Consider the following 13,176-nt stretch of genomic DNA (forward strand, 5'->3'; position numbering starts at 1 on the left):
CAGGTCCTGGGTCGAATCACAGCGTCGAGATGCCTCCTGCCGCGCTCCATGCGTCTCCGCCTGGATGGATTATCGACATGAAACCGCGTGGATTGCTGATCTTGGCATCTCTTGGGGCCCCCAGCCGGAGGGGATAGAGGGGATACGAAAACGATTCATTTGGTGGTCTTATCTCCGAGCTGGTAGTGAAATAAATCTCCCCGACTTCCTGTCCTTGATGGTTCCAGTTTCATCACCGTTCGGTCTCGCCATGTCCCAATGTCCTGTTGGACTTGGACCTCTCAATACCTTCGTCGCCGGTCAAGGCCGTCCTGTCTTCAGGTCATCGCGGTCGGGGCTGTCACCAGTCTGATCTATCTGTTCTACGTCTTTGTCGTTCCTCACCTCTATCGCCTGCGACTCCGCACCGATCTGTCAACATATGATCTGGGCCTGTACGGTTTCGGTCCTTCTAAGAGCTATGCCTCGTTTGACTATGAATCTCCGGTCGTCGAAATTTCCGAATGGGGTTCTGGATGCGACCCGCGGTATACATTCCTGGCTCCTCGCGGGGATTCGGTCGCCAATCCGGGCCCGATGATCCTTGACGCCGATGGGGAATTGGTTTGGGCAAAATGGAATTGGGGTACAACGCAGGATTTCAAGGTCCAACACTATCGCGGCGAGGATTTCCTCACATACTGGGAAGGAGGTCAGGTTGCTGGTCGAGGGTATGGAACATGGTATATGGTAGGTGGCTACTCAATCCTGAGCGAGCTCGACTGACCTTTTAGCTCGACAACACCTACACCCAGCGATATACGCTGAATCCCGTCGGTAACTACGGCGGCGACCTTCATGAGTTTACCATCAGTCGGGATGGAACCGCGCTGGTGTCAGTATACGATCCCACGCCCGTGGACTTGACCTCCGTTGGAGGTCCTGAACTGGGCTGGATCTTCGATGCCGTTTTTCAAGAACTCGACATTGAAACCGGCGAACTTCTCTTCGAATGGCGCGCGTCCAAACACGTTCCTATCAATAGCACGTACGAACCTTTGGGTGCCGAAGGACGGGATCGCCCGTCTGCGTTCGACTATTATCATATCAACAGCGTCGACAAAACAGACGACGGGAATTTTATTATCTCTGGACGGCACACCCACACGGTCACCTGCATCGACCGAAACACCGGGGCTATCCTGTGGACTCTTGGCGGAAAGGCCAACGATTTCACCGATCTATCCGACGGCGACGCGACCGGGTTCGCCTGGCAACATGACGCGCGCTGGCACGCGAACAGCACCGTGACTCTCTTCGATAATTCGGCACACTCGGGAACCGATCCCGTCAGCGAAAGTCGCGGCCTGGTCATTCAGCTGGACGTCCCCAACCGCAAAGCCACCCTGCTCGGGGCGTACTACCACCCCCAGCAGCTGCTCTCCACCTCGCAAGGCAACGTGCAGCTTCTAGATGACACTGGCCGAATCCTCGTCGGCTGGGGACATAGCGCCTCTTTCACGGAATATACTGCCGACGGAGACATGCTCTGCAACGTGCATTTCGCCGCGTCGGCGTTTTTCAATTTTGGACGCGTGGTGTCCTACCGCGACTTCAAGGGGTCCTGGGTAGGCCACCCGCAGACCACACCGGACGCCGAGGTCATTGGCGACCATGTCTACGTCAGCTGGAACGGGGCCACCGAGGTCGTCGCTTGGAGGATGGAAGTCTGGGACTCAGATGACTACGACGAAGCCAGCTTCGCAGTGGTTGCGCAGTTCGAAAAGACCGGTTTTGAGACGGAGATTGAGATTCCCGATCTCACTCGACCACTGTTTCGCCTCGCAGCCATCGATCGCGACGGGAAAATGCTCGGTGTTACCGATGTTGTTCAGATCGAACAGGCCGCGGAGACAGATGGCCTTCTCAACCTGCACAGTTGGATTTTGGGGATCGCCTTCTCCACCGCCGCGATGGGTTTGCTTGCCGGGCTCTATCGATGCTGGGGGTGTTGTCGGCGCAAATCTCGGTCGAGTCAGTATCATTTAGTTCCTTTGAACGAGATGGCCGATCGATCTCCTGTTTAGCTCCTGCTTGGCAGAGCATTTTTAATACGCATTCACACTTGTATATAATTTCTAGCATCTGTATATATTGTCAATTTCAAACATTGATCCTGAGCAGTGCGTTTCCCTGTCAAGTTCCTTCATTTAGATTCATTTTGGAGTCACATTCAATTCACTTTCCACGGAGTACGTTCACCTTTCCGAATGACTGTCAAAATGCGATAGAAAACATTGGCACTGAAGCTCAGAATGACTCCCGCTAGCATGCATCCACATCGGCACCGACAGCCGATATCAACCCGACAGCCTACCGACCATGAATGGTGTCAATCAGTGGCTATATGGTATCATCAATTCATCTTTTTCGAGCACTTTATTTACTGTCATTGAGGCCATCATGTCGGCAACAGACCACTCGGTAGTGCACTGCCATTTCACTGCTTGGCACTATGAAGCTCCCTAGGTTCCTGAGTTACTTCAACAAGAGACTGGCTCTGGCCTGCTCATTGATCGCCATCTCTTCCTTCAACTATGGCTTCGACAACCAAGGATTCGCGACCACCCAGGCAATGGATGCTTTTGATCGTCGATTCGGGAAATTCGATCCCGACACGCAAGCATATTCCCTAGACCCTTCGTGGTTATCCATCTTCAACAGCGTCAACTATGCGGGATTTGCGGTAGGTGTGTTCATCGGAAGCACCGTCTCCTCTCGATTCGGTCGACGATGGTGCATGTTCTCCATGAGCGCATACGCCTTGATCACGGCAACAATCACAGTGACGTCCAAGAACCGGGAGCAGATCATGGCTGCGCGCATTCTGAACTACGTGTACGTTGGCATGGAGCTGGCTGTTGTTCCTGCGTTTCAGTCCGAGATCGGTATGTGTTTTTTACTTTTTAATATACTCGGCTAACATAGGCAGTCCCGGCCCCCGTTCGAGGTCTCATCGTCGGAACATATCAGCTGAGCATTATCCTCGGTGGATTGATCATAAACTGCATCTGCAGAGGAACGAGTGAAATCCAAGACGACCGCGCGTGGAGGATCCCGCTGGGCCTATTCTACATCGTCCCGTCGATCATCCTGTCTTTGATCTGGTTCATCCCCGAGAGTCCTCGATGGCTACTCCAGCATGATCGGGCCGATGAGGCGAAAGCGAGTCTTCAACGACTGCGCGAGGGATGCTTCACGCCGCAGGAAATCGACTCGGAGTTCCAGGAGCTGCAGACTGTTCTAGACCGCGAGGTCGAGCAGGGCAGATGGACGGAGATGTTCAAAGGCGTCAATCTCAAGCGCACGATGCTCGTCATCATGGTCAACTTCTTTCAGCAAGCGACCGGACAAGCGTTCAGTTCGCAGTACGGAACCGTCTACATCAAGCAGCTGGGGACTATCAACCCTTTTGACATGACGGTCGTGACGGCGTGCGTTAATCTCATATCCATGATCGCAGCCTTAAGCCTCAGTGATCGAATCGGCCGACGGTACGTCCCCTGCCCTCTTTGCGATCTAAGCTAATAGCCCAGACCGATGCTTCTGACCAGCTCCGCCGTGATGGCCGCCGGCATGCTCACCATGGGAGGACTCGGCATCCCCGACCCCGTCACCGACCAATACAAGAAAGCCATCATCGGGATGTACGTGGTCCTGGCCCTGGGATTCTCGCTGGGCTGGGGACCTCAAGCCTACGTGGTGTCCACCGAGCTGCCCGCGCTGCGACTCCGAGATATGACCCTGCAGCTGGGATTCATCACCAACGTGGCGATGAACTTCGTGGTCAATTTCATCATCCCGTACCTTGTGGACGAGGAATACGCCGGGTTGAACTCGAAGGTTGGGTTTATTTTCGGGTCGCTCTGCCTGTGTGCGTTCGTTTGTGTGTTCTTCTTCGTTCCCGAGTGTCGTGGTAAAACGCTGGAGCAGATCGATGTGATGTTTGATGTGGGCGTGCAGTTGAGGAAATTTGGTTCTTACGCTTACGATGCTGGGCATGTGCGGCGCGATGAGAAGGATGCTGTTCATGTTGGGGAGGCGGAAAAAGGGGAGGGTCGATCGGATGTCTGAGTTCAAAAGGCAGTGTCTGGCTGTCCACCATGATTTTTCCAATTGTTTTGCCCACCTTCACTTGTCTCCCCCACTCCTTCTTAATCTCACTCTCACTCTTTCTCTCTCTGTCTCTCTCATTCACTCTCTTCCCCCGGCATAATGGGTCAATCGAATGTGGGTATACCTTTGATTATGTTGGCACCAGCCCAAGCTAACAAGGGACAGGTCGAGAAACTGTTTACATTTGGCATAGTGGCTGTTGAGCAGCCTCCAGAAGATAGCCTTGGCTAATATAATTTAGCCGGTACACTCCTATCACCCTCAGTGACCGAAACTCACCAGGTGAGCTAAAGTTCAACTTCATTGACGGAATAAACAAGCTTGTTGGTCGTACCGACAAACTCTTACTGCATGGGCTCTATCTGACCCCGCCCTGTCACCATTCGCCGTCGTCGCCGACCTGTCGCGCATGAACAATGCCAGCCCTTCGGTGACGACCAGCCTGTGGGTGACAGTCAGACTGTGGGTGAAAATCAGCCTGTCGGTGAAAACGAGGGAGACTGGATGATGACCGGAGTTTGCAGAGATTGGGAGGATTGAGGTGTTTTCGTTTTTTTTTTTTTTTTTACGTACTCTGGCAAATCGAATGACGCGGCACTCTCCAAGCAACATGAAGAATAGATAAATTTCAGTCACTGCTCCATAGAGAAATGATTCATGACACTCGGTCTTTCACGAAGTAAGAACCCAGATGGCAGTGGTTGAGGTCAAACTAGCATGCTAAGCAGTAAGGGTCAAAAAAAGTATGCGATGCAACTCCAAAAGCAAAACGGCAAGTGTTTATAAGAAGATTTTCGAGTCGTTCGATATCCGTCGCTTGTATTTCTGCTGCGTTTGTGTACGTCTATCTACAATAGAGAGATCTCTCAGAACATGTAATATCATGTTACTAAGTTAGATTCCTGTGCTGGGCTTGAAGGTGTGATGATGCAGGGAATCACTCAGAATTGCTAGTACAACGTCATGCGCAACTGAAATGCTCCCTTGATAGCGAAACCAGTATTCGACCCTTATGGATTCACATCAATTGCCTCCGGTGATAGAATGGACATCCTGACTAAATTAGAGACTGGCATTGGCAGTATTCAAGGAAGGAACTGTCGTGCTTAAGACTTATAGAAGAAATACCATTTACACTGCAGTTAGGGCTACCCGGAAATCAGGTCTTGATACTATCTTCTCGACAACCCCTAGGCACCCATTACCAGGCAGTTCGATTTTTATCTACTATTCGAGCCTTCCATAAACTAAAAATCTTTGATAAATGAAAACTTTGGACATCCTCTAGTGAATAATGGGAACGGATGGTGAATGCTTTGTTTTGGGAAATCGTAAGAACAAACCTGGGTATAGAGGCTATCTAGTGGTGAATATCGCCGTTTCTCCCAGTTTAAAAGCCCAGCCTCTCACTTGTTCTTCTCTTTTTCCTTCAATATTCTCTCTCTGCCTCAATGAAGCGGAATGGTTGACTTACAGTGCCTCAGGCACTCCTGCGTTGCGCGGCGTGAGGAAGGCGCCTCCTTTTCTGCTTTCTTTCCTCGGAGAAGGACAATGGAAGACCCTGATTTGTTGGATCAACAAAAACATCGTATTTGAACTTCACTTCAGGCATCACGAACAAGGTAAGATACCACTTTCAACCAGGGCAGTCGAGAATCTCAAGTGCTCGTTTCGAATTTCAGCTATATAGGATGTGTCTTTGCTTCCTTGTTCAGCGCAAAACACCATGTCCAAAGGATCGTCGCCTTGGTCACAGTATCATGGAACGTGCCTTGACTAAGGTATAGTGAGCTTATCTCTATCCCATCATATTATACTCCTGGCTCTTTTCGCCTCCAGGTTTCTTGTACTAACATCTGAGCAGGGACATATCTGCAGGCTGCCTCTGCCTCCATGGTGTGTGGAAGCAACCCACCTCAACTACGACCCAGCCTTCTGTCGAAGAGACATGCAGCGTTCAGGTCAACAACACAACCATTATCATGGTCGTCAGCCCATCGAGGAACAGGAAAACAAGGTCGTCCTCAAGGCAAAAGGGCACAGGGTGCAAAGTCCTGATGCGGTTGTTTTAATTGCGACAATGAGATTCAACCGGGTCTTACCAGTCTAGTGGATATTCCTCCATGATGGACAATGCCGAGGTCCAAATCATCTACGACCAGATGCGTGAGTATAGTCAGCAAGAGACAGTGATTGGTCTGAATAGGACGATTCCCTTCAAACAGGGCCTCAGACCACAGAAGTCCCGCCGGCTCTGCGGTCAATGTTCGAAACATCAGGCCACTAGGATGACGAATATGGCAGGTGAGATACCATACACTGCATGGTTGTGTCGTACGTGTTTTGAATACCAGGCGAGGACCGGAGACGCACCCCCGGAGAGCGTTTACAATGACCCCTTGCGCAGGAATATTGTCTTCGTATGCAATAACCCAGATTGCAGAACAAAGTCGTCAAAAGTCGTCAGTGGGAAATTGGTCCCGCGACCCATTCGACCGTGCCCCTCTCCTGTGCAGCACATGTTCCTGCTAAATGTGTTGCAACAAGGTATACCGTCCGAAGAAGCTTGTTGAGAATCCCCGGTTTAACCGGAACAAGGTGGAGTTGGTATGTAGCCTCTGTGAAAACACCGTATCGCGGGGCTGGCACAAACATCCGAGCGATACTACCAAGACAATTTGCGACACCTGCTATAAGGAGGCTCATAAGCAGAGTACGGTCATTATGAGACACTTGAACATTGCCACAAGAAAGGCGGCCTGCAAAGAGATCGATGGTCTCGCATTAACGGAGACGTTGTATGTGGATGCTGCTACCAGCGGTACCGAAGAGTTCATCCTGCCGAGAAAAGGACACCAAAGGGGTTGGTTCCCAAGGATCCCAAGAAGAGGATCTGTGGAAGCTGTGGCCGTGTCAACCACACCAATGGCTTTTTGACTCACCCAGAACATGGCCTTATATGCAACACATGTCTTATCAGGGAGCGTAACGACAAGGTCCGTGGGACAAAAACTGTGCAACGATCCCAGAAGTCACTGGAAAAGCAAAAAGACAGTACCGAGTGCTTTCACTGCAAGAAGCAGTTTTCGAAGACCGTTCGGAAGTCCTGGTGGAAAGGACTAGAAGAGTTCTTATGCAAAAGCTGTCATGACTCGGTTCGATTGCGCCGACGGCTGCCAGTATTGCCAGAACAGATTCGAGACTTGATCGTCGAGTGCGATGGGTGCAAAACCAAATATAGTCGAAGCTGGCACATCAGGGATGTCGATAACAAAGGCAGTCTATATTGTGCTCCGTGCTATATCTGTGTCCGCGTCAACAAAACGCCAAGTGCACAGCGTCGATGCGAGTCCAACGAAGGCCCGGAATCAAAAACGTATTATGAGGCCGTCTGCAGCGGCGATAATCACCCTGTGGGTGACAATCAGACGGTCGGTGCCAATCAGACTGTCGGTGAAAGCGAGGGAGACTGAATGATGGCCGGAGTTTGCAGATATTGGGAGGATTGAGGTGTTTTCGTTTTTTTTTTACCTGTAGCCAAAAAAAGTGTAGCCATGGCGGGTTTTTTCTTTTAAGAACAAAAAGGGGGGCTTCAGTTTTTAAGAAAATGAAAATGTTTTTCGCACTTTAATCTTCTCTTCCTCTTCCTTTTCCCACTTGCTTTTCTTTCTGATGGCTCGCTTTCGTCGTCATATCTGGTCACCTGAATGACACGCTACCTCTTCCAGGCACTGAATGGATCGCCGCTAGAATTTTCATTTCCGGTCCTTATCTCGCAGATCGGGTCGATCCCACAGCAATCGCTCCGGGAATCAGAGGTCAAGGACCTGTCGCGGGCTCAGGAGAAACATTTTCTGGTGCTGCTTTGGCAATCTTCTACTTGTATCCACCCGGTCATTTCGGAAGCGGATTTTCGCGCATACTATGAGTCGCTGTGGGCATCGTCCACGCCCAGCGATCAAGATGGCCGGATCCCATCTGTTTTGGTCAATACAACCCTCTTCGTCAACACTTTCGGCCACTCCGGGACTGACGGGGTCGGTGCTGACCGAGGACGACTGGCAGGCCTTGGTGGCCAATGTCCCTCTAGACTTCCCTCGGTCAATTGGTCTGGACTACGAACTACCAGGCCAGGGTATCATCACGCAGCCTACCGATGTGACCTCCCCTACTGCATCTCTTTCGGATGATGCTTTACTAGGGACATACTGGACAGCCAGTGGCCCGATGGCTTGAACACGTTCATGTTTCATACTAGTTCCCTAACCGTCCGACAAAGGCTCTTGGCTAATGATTTGACGTTTATACTGTTTCTCCTTTCTTCGTTTTACGATGATACGATTTGGTGATTCTTGTGCATTGTTGATGCCCGTTTATAAACCCTGGTCGCAGGTTTGTTTCTCGATTACTTTTCCCTGTATACTCCGTACATAGCACATTTCGTTGTCCACGCGCTTGAAACATTGTAAACTTCCGTGCACCACAAATCTCAAGATTCTCATTTTCTCCTTTGTCGTTTCTCGAAGGGGAGGCTCTGGCCAAGCACCTGGTAGGCCTAAAGGTGCATAAACGCGGCATCCGCGGTACGCAAGGGGGAAGCAGCGCATGGTCTCGCCCGACAAAGCGATGGCCCAATACCTGAATTGCACACTGATCCCCACGATATTTCTCCCGTCTCCATAAAATACCTGGCACAATGGCTGATGGTGGGAATAATCAAACCTGGCTAGCGAAACTTACGGTTTTCGCGAAGAAATGCCGTCCCGAAGACATCGACATCGACCGAGTGCCCGAGACCCAGAGAACGGACACTTCGTACTGGAATCTAGGGACAATGGTATCTCTCCCTCCCTATCGCTCTTGGTATGTAACTAAACGACAGGTTTTCTAGTGGGTGGCGGCCAACATGGTTGCGCCTTCACTCACGCTGGGCGGGCTGGGTCAGACAGTGTTTGGCCTTGGCTTTGTCGACGCCGTCCTCGTTATCTTCTTCTTCAATCTGCTCGCCGTGTTGACCGTGTGCTTCTTTTCCATCTTCGGGGTGGCGTTCGGCCTGCGCCAGATGGTGCTTTCACGGTTCTGGTTCGGCTGGTGGGGGGTTAAGGGCAGTACGTCAACGCTCTTGTGCATTAATCTCACAGCTAATCGGGCCCGGTTTAGTCGCTATTCTGAACGTTATGTCCTGCCTGGGCTGGTCCATGGTCAACGTCATTGTCGGGGCGCAATTGCTGTATGCTGTCAACCACAACATACCCGGGTATGCGGGCATCCTCATCCTTGCGTTTCTTACGCTCCTCATCACCTTTTTCGGATACCGTGTCATCCATATGTACGAGAAAGTGAGCCTGTATCCGCCACTGGGTGTTTTTATAACAATAATGGGGGTATTGATCAAGTCAAACGACTTTGTCAACGTGCCCATGGGCCGGGGATGGGCCGAGCTAGGCTCCGTCTTGTCCTTCGGATCGACCGTCTTCGGGTTTGGCACTGGCTATACCAGCGTCGCCGCCGACTACACCGTCTACCAGCCGAGCGACCGCTCTCGATGGCGCATCTTTCTGGCGACTTGGCTTGGGATCCTCCCGACCCTGCTCTTTACCGAAATGCTGGGTGCTGCGTTGGTAACGACCACCTACCCGAATGACGGGAATAATATCTACAAGCAGGGCTATGACGAAGCCAATACCGGAGGCTTGGTGGCTGCTCTCCTCTTTCCGTACGCTAAGGGCTGGGGCAAAGTTTGCGTCGTGCTGCTGGCGCTGTCCATCGTTGCCACCAACTGTCCCAACATCTACTCAGTCTCCTTGACCATGAAAGTCATAGGCGCATGGACAGATCGCGTCCCACGATTCGCCTGGACCATCATCGCCACCGTCATTTACGTGGGCGTTTCCATCCCCGCATACTTCTTCTTTGAAAGCTTCCTGCGCAATTTCATGACCGGCATCGGCTACTGGCTGGCCATCTACGAGGGCATCGCCTTGACGGACCATTTCGTCTTCCAGCGTGGCATGATCGGATATCAGCCCCAGAACTACAACCTGCGCGAGCAATTGCCCGTGGGAATTGCAGCGGTCCTAGCCTTTTTCTGTGGCGCTGCCGGAGTGGCGCTGGGCATGAGCCAAACATGGTGGGTTGGTCCTATTGCTCGACATGCAGGTGTTCCTCCCCGCGGAGGCGACGTCGGATTTGAACTTGGTTTTTTGTTTGCGTCCCTGGGCTATATTGTCCTTCGGTATTTGGAATTATACATATCACTGATGGTGAGACTGGTGAGACTTTTCTCGGGCTAGGGGTCTGGTAGGAGGCATTCACACGCTGGATCCCTCTTCAGGAGATCGGGTTTACATCAACACATATTCCATTCTCGTGTTATTCTCGATATTACCAATTAGCCGATGTCAAGTCTCAACTCACTTCATATAATTACGGAGCAGTGCCGTCCTCACTGCACCACAATCGAAGTGCGATTGCCTCCAGGCTGAGGAAACACATCCAACACCTTATCCTCCCCGGTGATCTTAAACGAAAGCGTATCTTTCTCCCCGATATCAACATGCAGCTCATACTCCCCAGCATACAGCACCTGGTCCCCATTCGTAGCTGTCCGCGCAACCGCCCCAACCGTCACCTCCACATCGACGCTCTGGCTCTGCCCGGGTTTGATCGCCTTTGCTCTTTTATATCCCACCAACGTCTTGATCGGGTACGGTTTCGGTCCAACCTCACCCGTCAGAAAGACAAGAGCCACGTAGTCCGACGTCACCTTGCCTGTGTTCTTAACTGTGAGGGAGAATGTGTCCAGAATCGCTGTGTCCGTGGCATTCGTCCCTGACTTCACAGACACGGTGTCGTAGGAACTCGAGGAGGATGTCCACGATACGTCGAAGGTTGTATAATGCAACCCGAATCCGAACGGGAGTACAGCCTTATCGTACCATCTGTACGTCCGCCCGGGGTTTCCCGATCCAGGACGCAGCGTCATGTCGGTCAGGGGAACCTCGTCGACATAGCTAGCTGGGTACTGCGTCACCGGGAGACGGCCAGCGGGTGCCGCCTTGCCCGTTAAAACGTCGAATATGGCAGCGCCGGCGGCTTGTCCGGGATATCCGGCCCAGAGGAGCGCCCCGACGCCGTCGTTCTCCAGCAACGAAGAGTCGTCGACTTGACCGCCGCCGAACTGCACGACGATGAGCGGCTTGCCAACTTCGGAGAGCTGATCAATTAGTGAGAGCTGGTTCCCGGGCCAGACGATGGTCGTGCGGTCTTTGGACTCGGCTTCGATGTCGTTGTCGATGCCGCCGGCGTAGATGATTATATCGGACTTCTTGGCGGCGGAGAGGGCGGAGTCGAAGCCTGAGGTGCTGTTCGAGTCGGTTTCTGTGCCGGGGACATAGTTGACTTTGAATCCTGCTTGGGATGCGCCCCAGAGGAGGGTGCGAAGGTGCTTGGGGAAACCGTAGTAGTTACCCTGCAGCTGGGTGGTGGCGTTAGCGTAGGGGCCGATCAGCGCGACCGTGCCGTTCTTTTTCAGCGGGAGGGTGTTTTCGTTTTTCAGAAGAACGAGTCCCTCCACGGTCGCTTGGTACGCTAGCTGTTCTGCCTGTGATGTGGATACGTCCTCCCAGCCGAGGGACCGGTAGGGCTGGTCGTCGGCGGGATCGAAGTACCCCAGTTTGACGAGCGACGAGTACAGTCGCGTCAACGCTCGGTCGAGGGTCCGGTTAGTGAAGAGCCCTTGTTGCGCCGCCTCGCCGAGGAATCGAGGGAACACGTCGCCGCAGTCGAGGTCGGTGCCTGCGTTCAAGGCGGCGGCTGCAGCATGCGCTCCGTCCGCGACGTAGTGATGGTCCGCGTAGATGTTCTGGATGGCGCCGCAGTCGCCGGTGACCCAGTGTCCCGGAGCCTCCCATTTCCAGTGCTCGCGCAGCAGGGTTTGCAGGAGCCACGGGTCCGCGCAGGTCGGGATGCCGTTCAACGAGTTGTAGCTGCACATGACGGCGTCGACTTTGGCGTCGCGCGTGCAGGTCTTGAACGGCGGGAGGTAGTACTCGGCGAGGTCTTGCGACGAGACGACGGCGTCGAAGGCGTAGCGCTCGATGCCGTTCCAGTCTTCCAGGTCGTAGGCGGCGAAGTGCTTGCACGTCGCTACGATCTTGGGATGGGCCGGACCGATGCCGCCCTGTAGGCCGTCGATGAGATGGTAGACGTACCGCGAGGTGTGCAGCGCGTCCTCGCCGGGGGTTTCCTGACCGCGACCCCATCGGGGATCTTTGAAGGGGTTGATGTTGGGCGTCCAGTAGTCCAGGCCGCCGTGGCCGGTGTTACCGAAGGCTCTGGCCTCGGTGCTGATCACGGTGGCGACTTGCTTGACGAGTTCGTCGTCGAATGCAGAGCCCAGGCCGATTGGGGATGGGAATGAGGTCGCGTAACTGAATTCTCCGCTGTCAGCGAAATGCACGCCGCGGGAGTCTGCGACGCCATGCAAGGCCTCGCTCCACCAGTTATAAGCTGGCAGGCCTAGTCGAGGAAGACCAGGGGAGTCGAAGCGAGTGTTATTGATCTTCTCTTCCAGTGTCATGGCCGCCACGAGGGATCTGGCTCGAGCAATGGGATCCCGAGAGGTGTCGCAGATCGCGAGCTTGCTGAGAGGCCCGCTGGTGCAGTCAGGAAAGACATCTTCTGCAAGAGTAGAAGAAAGGAAAGAGAGGGCTAGTAACCAGCCCGAGGTGTCAAGTCGGACCATCTTGACGATTTGGTAATTTGATCTCTGTGACTTGGAATCTGCGTTCAATTTAAAGTGCGCCGTGCCTGGATTTATCCAGATGTTTGCTGTGATGATGATCTGCATCTATTCAGCCAATATCCACGCCGGAGCTCGCCACCTGGGGCAAGTTTCCTGCGGAGATGCATGCTCTGACTACGTCTCGTACGACGGGGGAGTTTTTCCAGGGTCAAGCATCCATGACGATCGTCCCCTGCCGCCAATCACGCCGTGGCGTCAAAATGAACTGCAGGGGT

General features: G+C 52.9%; 6 protein-coding genes across 6 annotated transcripts; 5 read left to right on the forward strand and 1 right to left on the reverse strand.

Moving 5' to 3' along the window:
• Positions 1-258: 258 nt before the first annotated feature.
• P170DRAFT_370482 (arylsulfotransferase family protein) lies at positions 259-2,066 on the forward strand (the record flags this gene model as incomplete). Its single annotated transcript, XM_024844959.1, has 2 exons — positions 259-729; positions 774-2,066. 2 exons carry the CDS (start codon positions 259-261, stop codon positions 2,064-2,066), a joined length of 1,764 nt encoding a protein of 587 aa, XP_024698719.1.
• A 428-nt stretch (positions 2,067-2,494) lies between these two features.
• On the forward strand, positions 2,495-4,446 carry P170DRAFT_451432 (sugar porter family MFS transporter; the record flags this gene model as incomplete). Its single annotated transcript, XM_024851185.1, has 4 exons — positions 2,495-2,927; positions 2,972-3,533; positions 3,576-4,015; positions 4,397-4,446. The coding sequence occupies 4 exons, from the start codon at positions 2,495-2,497 to the stop codon at positions 4,444-4,446; spliced, it is 1,485 nt and encodes a 494-aa protein (XP_024698720.1).
• Positions 4,447-6,281: 1,835 nt separating this feature from the next.
• P170DRAFT_481366 (uncharacterized protein) lies at positions 6,282-7,628 on the forward strand (the record flags this gene model as incomplete). Its single annotated transcript, XM_024853862.1, has 3 exons — positions 6,282-6,575; positions 6,703-6,953; positions 7,007-7,628. 3 exons carry the CDS (start codon positions 6,282-6,284, stop codon positions 7,626-7,628), a joined length of 1,167 nt encoding a protein of 388 aa, XP_024698721.1.
• A 234-nt stretch (positions 7,629-7,862) lies between these two features.
• P170DRAFT_481367 (uncharacterized protein) lies at positions 7,863-8,345 on the forward strand (the record flags this gene model as incomplete). The annotated part of the gene is made up of 1 exon (XM_024853863.1): positions 7,863-8,345. The coding sequence occupies one exon, from the start codon at positions 7,863-7,865 to the stop codon at positions 8,343-8,345; it is 483 nt and encodes a 160-aa protein (XP_024698722.1).
• Positions 8,346-9,061: 716 nt separating this feature from the next.
• P170DRAFT_431363 (uncharacterized protein) lies at positions 9,062-10,448 on the forward strand (the record flags this gene model as incomplete). The annotated part of the gene is made up of 2 exons (XM_024848028.1): positions 9,062-9,263; positions 9,316-10,448. 2 exons carry the CDS (start codon positions 9,062-9,064, stop codon positions 10,446-10,448), a joined length of 1,335 nt encoding a protein of 444 aa, XP_024698723.1.
• A 152-nt stretch (positions 10,449-10,600) lies between these two features.
• bxlB (putative beta-xylosidase) lies at positions 10,601-12,901 on the reverse strand (the record flags this gene model as incomplete). Its single annotated transcript, XM_024852586.1, has 1 exon — positions 10,601-12,901. One exon carries the CDS (start codon positions 12,899-12,901, stop codon positions 10,601-10,603), a length of 2,301 nt encoding a protein of 766 aa, XP_024698724.1.
• Between the last annotated feature and the right edge of the window lie 275 nt (positions 12,902-13,176).

Source organism: Aspergillus steynii, assembly GCF_002849105.1.
Source record: "Aspergillus steynii IBT 23096 chromosome Unknown P170scaffold_11, whole genome shotgun sequence".
In the NCBI taxonomy this organism is placed as follows: domain Eukaryota; kingdom Fungi; phylum Ascomycota; class Eurotiomycetes; order Eurotiales; family Aspergillaceae; genus Aspergillus; species Aspergillus steynii.